Source organism: Rosa rugosa, chromosome 2, assembly GCF_958449725.1.
Source record: "Rosa rugosa chromosome 2, drRosRugo1.1, whole genome shotgun sequence".
NCBI lineage: Eukaryota > Viridiplantae > Streptophyta > Magnoliopsida > Rosales > Rosaceae > Rosa > Rosa rugosa.
In genome coordinates this window covers 8,293,979-8,305,191 of record NC_084821.1, presented here as the reverse complement: position 1 = coordinate 8,305,191, position 11,213 = coordinate 8,293,979, and the positions used below count along the sequence as shown (strand labels likewise).

At 39.8% G+C, this 11,213-nt stretch overlaps 1 protein-coding gene across 1 annotated transcript; it reads right to left on the bottom strand.

Annotated features, from left to right (window-relative positions):
• Nucleotides 1-345: 345 nt before the first annotated feature.
• LOC133731513 (trans-cinnamate 4-monooxygenase) lies at nucleotides 346-3,640 on the bottom strand. Its single transcript, XM_062158874.1, has 3 exons — nucleotides 2,798-3,640; nucleotides 1,873-2,006; nucleotides 346-1,073 (listed from the first exon to the last, which is right to left on the bottom strand). Exons 1-3 carry the CDS (start codon nucleotides 3,583-3,585, stop codon nucleotides 478-480), a joined length of 1,518 nt encoding a protein of 505 aa, XP_062014858.1. The 5' UTR covers nucleotides 3,586-3,640; the 3' UTR covers nucleotides 346-477.
• Between the last annotated feature and the right edge of the window lie 7,573 nt (nucleotides 3,641-11,213).

Sequence of the window (11,213 nt, the reverse complement as noted above, 5' to 3'; positions counted from 1 at the left end):
AAGAAAATGTGACATACCTCATGGTTATCTACGGCTCAATTTTTTCCACATAGAGGGAGTTAGTACTCTACTCTCGAATCGGAGTCTCGTGTTTGTCAATCTCTCTCCTAAACATTATTTTACTGAAAGTTCAGAAAATTTTTTCTTAATTTTAACCCTAAATTAAAGACTTCCTTGAAATGGAAAAAAAAGAAAATTATAATTTTCTTTTTTTTCCATTTCAAGGAAGTCTTTAATTTCAATTTTCAGTACCTATTCTAGTACCGGGGAGAGAGAATAGAAATAACGCAAAAACCTACATTTTTCTTCGGTTACTTCAAGCCATGAAAGTAAGATAAATAAGTCTTATTGCAAAGTTTCAAAAGCCATTCATTAATTAAAAGTTCATAGATTTACACAAGCCACAACATAACCATATTCATCCACTTTTGTCTCTGGAATTCCACAAATTCAAAATCACCCCACACATTACATCTGTTATGTCCTTGGCTTCATAACTATGGTGGAATGTTTCAAGATGTGCAGACTAAACTGTCCTCCTTTCTCTGTTGTGTCAAGCTGAGTCTGTCCTGGAGGAGGCAAGAGCTCAAAGTTCTGGACCAAACGTCCTAAAGTAATCCCAAGGATCGGCAGTGCCAAAATAATGCCGGGACAACTCCTCCTGCCGACACCAAACGGAAGGTACCTGAAGTCATTGCCATTTGCCTCAACTTTGGACTCCTCTTCCAAAAACCTCTCGGGCCTAAACTCCTCTGGCTTCTTCCAGTGTGCAGGGTTGTTTGCTAGCCACCAAGCATTCACCAAGATCTTGCTCTCCGCCGGAATGTCAAAGCCTCCGAGCTTAGCATCATGGAGATTCATGTGTGGGACGAGGAGGGGGATTGCCATGCGAAGCCTTAGGGTTTCCTTGACCACTGCTTGAAGGTACGGCAGCTTATGAATTTCTGGTTCTGTGACTTGAACACCACGGCCGAGGACGGTGTCGAGCTCATCCCTCAGCTTGTTCTGGATTTCGGGGTGGTTCACAAGCTCGGCGATTCCCCACTCGATTGACCATAGTGTAGTCTCAATGGCTGTTTACAAATTTTGTAGAACGTTAGTTGTCGACAAACTTACCTCATATGTTAATAGATTCAAATAATATATTCTCGATGATAATTATTTGTATTAATAGTACTACAACATAGCGTTTTCATAATCATCATGTTGTTGTTGGTATGTCTATGTGGCGGGGGTTGGTAAGAACAAAGCGTGTTGTATAAAAATATGAAGTTCATATTCTAGTGGATGAGTGGTTAGCATGATCACACGGAACCGCAATAGAAAAGTTAGACGGAAGGTTAACCTAATCTTGAAAATGAAACATATCACTATATCAGCGACTCAGAGTGTTAAACTAAAAAGCTACCTGGTGTTTCACCTATGTACCTAATCTGCAAAACGAAGAGCCTTAAGCAGCACAACTACTCAAAACCAACAAAGGTTCGCTCGTGAACGTTGATGTGCACTTTGAGCTTTGGTCCTTTCCTACTCAGATTCCGTGATTGTAAAATCAAAAATAAGAAACAAACGATGTTTTGATAGAAACCAAAAAGCTTATCCTGAAACTGTTACATGCCAAAACTGCACATGCAATTAATATTTTGGTCCACACATTAATACCTCTGACATAAATCGCCTAATTTTCAGGTTGCAAGTTGTAATTTTAAATGGTCCTTTTGATTGGTGATCTTTTGCTTTTTTGAGATCATGTTTTATCATTTCCGCACAAGACTCTTGGAGATATTGCAATATATCAAGATAAAACAGATAATAACATAAAAGGATTTACGACTGAGAGTTCGAGATATGAGTGGAGTGGGTCCGACTTACCGGCAACGTTAATGTTCTCGACGATGTAAAGGACATTGTCCTCGTTGATCTCTCCTTTCTGCTGAGCGTCCAAGATATGGTCAATGGCACACTTCAACCCTTCATTAGTTGTGGCTTGTGTGCTTGCAAGTTTCCTGGTTAAACAATTGTCAGACTATGGATACAAACTAAATCACACGCGTAAGGCAAATACTTAGGTGGGGGTTTCCCCACCACGTGTCCCTACGGCAGGCCAATCAGGAGGAAGAAATTTTTTTCTCTTTTCCGAAAATACCCCTGCTCCTTAAATATACAATACCCAAAACACCCCCTGCTGGGAGGTGATTGGTCGGCCCTAGGGACACGTGGTGCGGGTGCCCCACGCAAGTTTCTCTCCACGCGTAAATGGAAAGTCAGACACGAAAATTCTTCAGAATGGTCCTGCCAGTGCCACCATTATATAGAACAAAAAGGAATCTTCTATACTAGAAACAAACAACTTTTTCATCTAAACTATTTTGTCGTACAATATAACTTCACAGTCTTTCGGTTTTTCCAACAGTTCTAAAACTTTAATATAATTTCATGATCTGATCAAACGATACGTAAGTAATACAAACGTTCGTTTTAGTGCGTCATAAAGTAATATCGGCGGGTTTATTATCATAACATTGATCCCGGCCCACAGCACCAAATCCATGATAAACAGCTTAAAATACGTCATGTGAAAATTAAACTCCAAAACTGAAAGAGACCCATACCCAAAGGAAACTGAAAGAGATGAACCCTATTAGGTCCAAGTTTCAACACGGCAGCATGACACCCAGAGCAGTTCAGAAAGAAATGAATGATAGCAAAAGTCACAAGAAATCCCATAAAAAAATAACGCAGAAAAGAAAAAGAAATAAATTCAATCAATTATTACGATCGACAGCGAACCACTTACTTTCTCTCGTCGACGAAATAGTCCTTGAAGAGCTTAATCCTCTTCTCCTTCACCTCCTTACAGATCTTCAAGTACCCCCTGAGGAATGGCCGGAGCACCGGAATGAAATCGCCGTAATTATACTCGAAGCTCTGCGCCAACCGGCTCCTCTCTCCATTCAAACCCTTCAATTTCACAAACAGGGGATCCTCCTCGCTTTCAAATCTCCTGTCGAACATGATCCTGTACATGTTGTTGTACATCATCAGCTGTAGCCTCCTACGTAGCACCATCCCACTCGTGGCGGCCTCGGGGTGCTTGTTCCTGACGTCCTCCACCACCGCAGCCGCCTCCGCCTCCCAGCCGTGGCGGTACTGCTGCACCACCTTGTTGGTAAAAAACGGAACGGTCATTATGCGTCTCATTTTCCGCCAGTGCTCGCCGTAAACGGTGAACACCATGTCCTGTCCTTTGCCGGTGAAGATATCGAACACGACGTTTCGTGTTCGTGAGCCGAACTCGACCCCCTGCGTGTGGAGGACCTCCTTGGCCAGGTCCGGCGACGACACGACGACGAGGTTGCGCTGCCCCATGCGGAGCATGAACACTTCGCCGAATCTCTTGGCCATGTCTGTCAGATTGCGGTGGTTGAGGTCATCGCCGACCTGGAGCCAGTTGCCGAACACCGGGACCGGCATCGGACCCGGAGGCAGCTTAAACTTCTTGCCTCGGAGCTTGGACACAACGATGGCGACCACGATGGCGACGAAGAGACCCATTAGGGTCTTCTCCAAGAGGAGGAGATCCATGGCGGTGTGTAGATAGAGAAAAAAATGGTGGGTTGTGTGAGTGAGCTGGTTTTGGAGGTTTGGTGGTTATTACGGGGGAGGTTTTATAGAGAGTAGACGGGTTTAAGGGGAGGGCGTTAGGTGAGTTGTGTGGCGATTGTGGGGGTGGGTGGAGCCGTAAAACGTGGATGGGATTTGACGGCGTTAAGGTTGGGTTTGACGGAGATGAAGGAAGGGGGGGGGGGGGGGGGGAGTAGGTGAATCCGGGGGGTTGGTGGAGGAGTGTTGTTTTTATAGGATGTGGAGCCCAGTAGGAATTTGTCTGTTGGTGAAGCCAGTGGAGTTGTGACACGTCAGCAGTTGGCGGTGAGGGAAAATCCAGTGGTTGCGGTTTTTGGATGCGTCGTGGGTGCTCGAGGATCGTTGTGCTATGATGCTTCTCTGACCACCATAATGTGGTTTTTTTGAAAATTTTATTTTCAAACTTAATTGTGAAACAATACAAAATAAACTTTGGATTATTTGTCTTCACATGAATTTTGCATCTCTCTATTCTTAGGTAATATTGATATTATTATTTTTTCTGGTGGTACGCGTAGCTGGTGTTAAATAGTGAAAATTCTTGATCGGTTTTTTTGTAAATACGGTATGAATTTAAATCTCGAGATAATACTTAATAGGTTTAACATTGGATTTAAACGTTTGAATATAACTATAAAGTGCATCATGTAATCGTTATTCATAAGTTAATGACAGATTATTTTCCTTTGAAAAGTTGTTGTCTTAATTGGATAAAAAAGAATAAGGAAATTGAGATTTATATTGATTCATGAGTTTCTTTGCGTTTACCAACACAAATGGAAACTTAAATTAATATTTTATTTATTTATTTTTTTTTATTTTTTATTTTTAATTTTTATTTTTATTTTTATTTTTATTTATTTATTTATTTATTATTATTTTTATTTTTTTGAATGTGGGAGTTGGAACTTTTTCAAGGAGCTCTCTGAGAAACCCTAAGGCCGAGGTTCACCGTTTGTTGCAACATCAGTCTCGTCCGGCAGTGCTCGGGCGTCGGGGTGGCCTCCGGCCTCACTGCCGTCTTGGGATGTGCTGCCGGACGGGGGATCGATAGCTACTGCCCTTGGGACTCTGTTGGAGAGGTTTGTTCTTGGCTCTGTCTGTTTTGGTTGGCTGGGCTGGAGGCGGCGGCGGTGGGCTGTGTCGTTACAGGCTGGTTGTCAATCCCCGTGGAGGTCTTCTTGGACCGACGGCACCGACGGGGTTTTCGATCCATGGCGGTGAGGGGCTATGCAGAACCGGATCGGGGACTGTGTTTGATTGGTGGTGATGCAGGTCGACGATGTGCTCGAGGCGGTTTAGATCGCTACCATGGTGGTGTGGATCGCGACGAGGCATGTTGGCGGCAGGGATCTGACCAAACTAGGCCGGAAAGTGATGCATGCTGAGGGATGGGAGCAGATGGAGGACTGGGCCCAAACCTGGTTGATGGGCTGTGGGTGATCTTCTTGGCTAACTACCATATTGGGCTTCAGTTTGTTGGGCTCGGGTTTCTACCCTAGTCCAGTAACTTCTAAATTTGGGCTAGGGTTTAGGCATTTGGCCCAACCCTATATTTTTAGCTTTTGTCTAATTACTCTATGTTCCCTGTTTTTTTTTTAGGACCCAAACGAGTGTTTGTTTAGGCTTGTCTATTTGCTATGTTTTTCCATAGCTTATAGGCTCGCTTTCTTGCGAGCGATAAGTTCAAATATAGTCGGTCTATCCTATGTATCACTGTGGCTCCTCTACGAAGTTTTGTCTGGCCATTGTTATGTGTCAGCGGATGGGTATGTAATGGCCTTCTTGGCATGCGTTATTATCAATGGAATTATCCTTTATTCAAAAAAATGGAAACTTAAATTAATAGGTCTTTGCATTAAAAGATATATAACTAAGAAAAATGTTCATTTACCCAAATTTGAACTACATTGACCCCACTTACCCAATCATTTTATGAGATTGCATATTTATCCAATAAATTATATATTTTTTGCCCTAATACCCAATTAAGTATTTTATTTATTGATTTTTAGGACAATTTTGCCCTCTCCCTCTTTATCACTTAGAGAGAGAGAAGTCATCGGAGACTTCGTCGGACTCTGGTGACCGGCCACCAAATTCCGGTAACGGGAGATCGGAGTCTGGTGATTGGTCGCGGAAATCTAGTGATCAGAGACCGAAGTCAGGCGACTAATAATCGGTGTCCAGCAACCGAAGTCTAGGGTTTATGGTTTAGCCCGTTTTAAAATTTTATACTTGATTTATCACTTTTACATTCTATATAAATAAACTTGCATTTAATTCTAAATATGCAAGAAGGTCCTTTTTATATTGAGTGTTTACTCCTAATTGGAAAGTTCAAAAGCTTGAATAATCTCCTGCTTTTTAGAGTCTCTTAGCTTGTTATAAAAGTTTGTTCATTACATCCATAAGAAGGAAGAAATTAATGCTCAATTTATACTTGAAGGGAAACCATCAATATAGTATCTAGTGAAAATCTTGAATACGGCAGCCATATCACGTGGTTGGTATGACTAGTCAATCACATCTCTTTCTGTTAATTGTATTTTGAAACTACCTTATTTTATTAAAGTGAAATAGCCAAAACATTATCCATTACCTTCTTGCATGGCCCTGATTAGCTACCCATGCCACACACATGGCACAACTGTCGTACATAAGAACTTCTCATAGTACGCATATATAACATGGGATATGCGGAATTTCGTGTGAACCAGCAAAGATCATCTTGTAAGGCTAGAATACCCATGTAACGGACATTAAGGTATGTATAGTGTTGTTGCTGTAACAATGTGATGTGGATTCACATTTTTTTGTCATGTCGCTTGGATATCGATATGATGGGTTATTGGAAATCGATATAGCTAGCAACAATGTTTTTGAGGAAAAAAAATGACAACATCACTAAAAATTGTCGTTAATTTTTTTTTTCTTTTCAAAAGGTCGTTTTCTGAAGTAATGAAGCTTGCATATGTGTATGCAAGTTAACAGTTGGCTATAGCTACTACATTAACTATATGTCAATATCTATGACATTCTTGGATTCATTGGCTCCGGTAGGGACTATATTTGTTGTTTTGGCATGAAGTTATGAACCATGGTAATGATGGTATCATGGTACCATGGTATTAACTACGAGTCTTGCTCTCTCGTAATTGCTTATTCCTAACTACCAAAACAATATTAAGAAAAGATTCATCCTAAACGAATCAATACCTATACAAATAATTTATTAATTTCTGATCATTTACAGAAACTCAGTCCTCGAAGTTTTGCCGGCCTTGAAGAGTCTGAAGGAATGAGTCATCGCGGCTCACCAAAAGGCTCTTCATTGAAAGAAAAAAAGAAAGCAAAGTCGCGTATTTGCTATATACCATTTGTAATTAATGATATCGAAGGATATAATGAACTCTACTTTGTCCCAGTCCAGAAACCTAAAGTCAACTTGGGAGGAATATGGATCTCATCCTCCACTACGTTGATGTTTGTGATTAATGATAGGGTTTTTTAGTTTGTTTTTTTTAAAAAAAAAAAACTGAACTTTATTCTCATTAGGTGGTTCTAGTTAGACCTCTAAATTTGCTATTTGGATCTCCCACACTTAGTATATCTCTAATTTATTTTTTAGAATACTTAAAAAGCTAAGTAGACCTCCTTATTTTTACCAAAACACCCTTAAACATGAGATACAACAATATATTACTCTACTTTTTATATCTATCTTCAAACACGAGAAGAATAATGAATCAAAATGACATGATATTGCTCTCTTATGAATAGGTCTCTCCTCCACCAAAATTAATGGAAATTATTCTATGCACCGACTGTGCAAATGACCCAACACTTATAAGATGATCTCAACCCTTGATATTTATAATTAATATTTTTATTAATAACCTAAAAGTGTATTTAATATAAGGATTAAATACTTGTTACTCCTTATATTTTTCTCTATAAAACAGTTTAGTCCCTCACCTTCTAAATTAAATAGGTTAGTCCTTAATCTCTCAATTCTCATACAAAAGGTCCATTCCGTTAACTCCCGTCCAAAACTTCCATTAAGCCGCTGACATGGCAGTTTCTGCCTTGCCAACTGAGCTCGATGGGACCAATTTTAAATGTAAATACCTATTATAACCCTGAGTTCCTTCCTATTTATTTTATTTTACAATTTTTTTTCTTTGCTTACCTTCTTCATCTTCCCCAATCATCTTCCATTTTCCATTTTTGTTTTAGGCCAGAAATCTTGGCGTTTCGATTAGTGTTGGAATCATGAACTTTGTTGGGTGCTGGTTCGGGGCAATGCCAGTGTGCCATGGAGCTAGTGGACTAGTCGGGCAATACCGATTCGAGGGCCGGAGTGGCGCTTCTGTTGTGTTTTTGGGGATCGAGAAACTGGTTCTTGCTTGGGTGTTTTGGAATTCAGTTGTGAGTATTTTGAATCAGTTTCCAATTGGAATTCTTGGGGTGCTTTTGCTATTTGCTGGGATTGAATTGGCTATGGCATCTAAGGACATGAATTTGAAAGAGGAGTCGTTTGTGATGTTGGTTTGTGTTGCGCTTTCGTTGACTGGGTCTAGCTTTGCGTTGGGGTTTGGGTGTGGGATTGTGCTGTTCTTGGTGCTGAAGTTTAGGCAGTTGGAGTTTTCGTCTTCTAGGTTTGGATCTGCCAAACTGAAATCCGAATAAGCCATAGCTGATGCAACTACTAGATTGATTACTTGAGATTGGACCTGATATTGCAACTGAAGTCTTCAACAAGTGTTGGAAACATTGGAATTAAGGGGGGTGTATTGTATTTGGATTTGAGCAGACTTTTTTTAAATGACAGACTTTTTGAAAAGTCCACAGACTCTTTAAAAAGTTGATAGACTGTTATGGATTTCTTAAAACCATTGATTTTAGCAATAGACTTTTATTGATTCATGAAAATCTATATACTTTATTATGAATGACTTCTACAGATTTCTTAGGATGTACAAAATATAAAACAAAAACAAAAAAAAAATAAAACAAATGCAGCCCAAACACAAAACAAAATAATAACTTGTTGTCTCTTCAATGCTCCAGTATTTTTTTTTTTTTTTGGAAAAGGGGATCAATTAAACTGCCCCACAGCTAGCCCAATGGGCTGAAAATAGAAACACATTACCAATCTGTTGAACAGGCCCAAACAGACATAAAACTAAAACGGAAAATTAATTTCCTCCTAGGCTCCAAAAGAACCAGTATCAGGAAACTAATCCTTAAAACAATAAAAACTAAAGCATAGGCCCAGTAAGAGGCACAGCTTACTACTGAAACCCTAGCTACTGCTATCCAAACCGCGCCGCCGCCAGCCACGAACCTTCACCGAAGTGACGCCGTAAACTGAAACAACCAGAAAATCGGTAATGGTGAACCGATGCCATCTAACTCCCAATACACAAATCAAAATATAAACAACAACCAAAGGGATGAAATCCCTCACAACAACATCATTTCCTCCACCATCAAGACGAAGAAGAAGCCTTGGCTGCCGAACAGGATCAGAGATCCAAAGCATAGAACCAGAACTAGAACAAGAACAGTAACAATGGAGAATGGGGGGTAAAATACCCATGCGTGAGCACCCATACTCGCCTAGGTAAGTGACTTGCACTTTGTAATTGCAGCCATAGGAAACTTCCTGGAGTTTGAGGATGGAGAGAAGAGATCTGTTGTAGGGTTGTTTGATTTTTGACCTGGAAACGTGAGGGATCGTCTGACAATGAGAAGAAAAAAAAAGAGAAAAGTCGAGGAACAAGGTCCTCCCGTGCTGGACATAGCCAGGTAATACACCACAAAGGGTACAAAATCACCACAAGGGTGAGAAAAAGCTGAAAACAGCTTGAGGAAGATGATGAACAGTGGAGATGGAAGGAAAAGGAGTTGAAGCCTTTGCTATTGTGGCATCCCCCAGCTCTTCAACCGTCGATCTAGATCCGGATGGATCAAGATCTGGGTGGGAGAGTGGGGGAGGAGGGGGATTGAAATCTCAAATCGGGTTTCTCTCTCTAGGTTTTAGAGAGAGAGGCTCTGCAGCTCTTCGAAGTATAGTAGCTGAGCTCAATGCTCCAGCATCTTCTAATAGAAATTGACTCTAATAAATGATTGTTAGTCTGTCTAGCCAGTTTGTTCTCATTCCTGATCTCCCAACAACATAAATATACAATATAGATCACTTGATGTTTATGGTTAATTATTCTCATCAATTTTGTTTTCGCTGATTAACATATATTGTAGCAATATTGGTCAATGTCTTGATCTATAATCAATCAATTGAAATTCAATTGTTCAACCTTTTTTTGAACCATAATATAAATTCAAATTAATGAGAATAATTAATTAATAAGATAAAATTTAGTATGGTTCAAGGTCTTAGGGTTAGACCACAATATTTGAGTTTTAGGGTTTCATAAATCATTTTTATTGCTATTAGGGCTCCAGACTTTTTTGTTTTTTTTGAAGAGGAAACTTTGATAGACTTTTTGAAATCTTTGGTCTGGAGGCTGGAAAATTATTGGAGTTTGGTATGTATAGTTAATACTATAAAGTCCATGATTATCCATGATTTTCTAATTCCATAAGTATGAATGATATTTTGAATACCTCTGTACTTTTATTTATTTTTAAAAGTCCTAATTGAATACCCCTAGATTTTGGTGGAATTCATGAAGTCTTTAAAAATCCTAATTGAATACCTCAAGACTTTCATGGACTGTTAAAAGTCTATATTGAATACACCCAGACTTTTAAATTCCATAGATTTCTTTAAAAGTTCCACTAATTCCATATACAATACACCCCCCTAAAGGGTGTTAGTCAATGAATAGAAAGGTTCGAACTTTATGATGAACTGGGTTTCGATTGCTAACCAGGTTTTGGAGTATAAGAATTAGTTCCTTGATAGACTATTTTGTCTCTACTTCCTGTCTTTTGAGAGTTTCTTTAACATATGATTGTTCTTGTGAAGCTAATCGGCTCCGAACCTGCTTCAACTCTGACGCCAATGACACCACGTTCAGGCGAAAGCTCTGCTTCTTCTCACTCAAATCTTTCAGCAATGGATCAAACTCATTTACTGAAATTGACGATGAAGAAGAAGCAGTGGAGCTTGGCCGAGATTTCTCTGAAATTGACATTATAAATGAAGCCGAGTTGGGCCAAACTTCAGTGGTTTAAGCCATTATCTCTCCATTGCAGATTTGGAGTGAGCTTGTGAGCCAAACCCAGTCGCAGAATCTCTTTGTTTTCTTACCAAAATGACTTACAGACCAGACATAGACCTTTAAAATGAACACTCTGATATATATATTCTATCCAGAGCGATGCCTCGCTCTAACATTTCAGAGCGACGTTAGGGTTTAGAGTCACTTTTCGGTCTTATATCCACATCTCGACCGTTCAGTTTTTAGGTACTAATGTATAGATCATCTCTGCAAAATTTCAGTCAAATTGATGGTCGTTAAGGCATTGATAACTGCCTTAAAGCTAGTACGGTTCAGGTTGGACAGATTTAGTTCGTCCATTGGTTTAAACGAGTT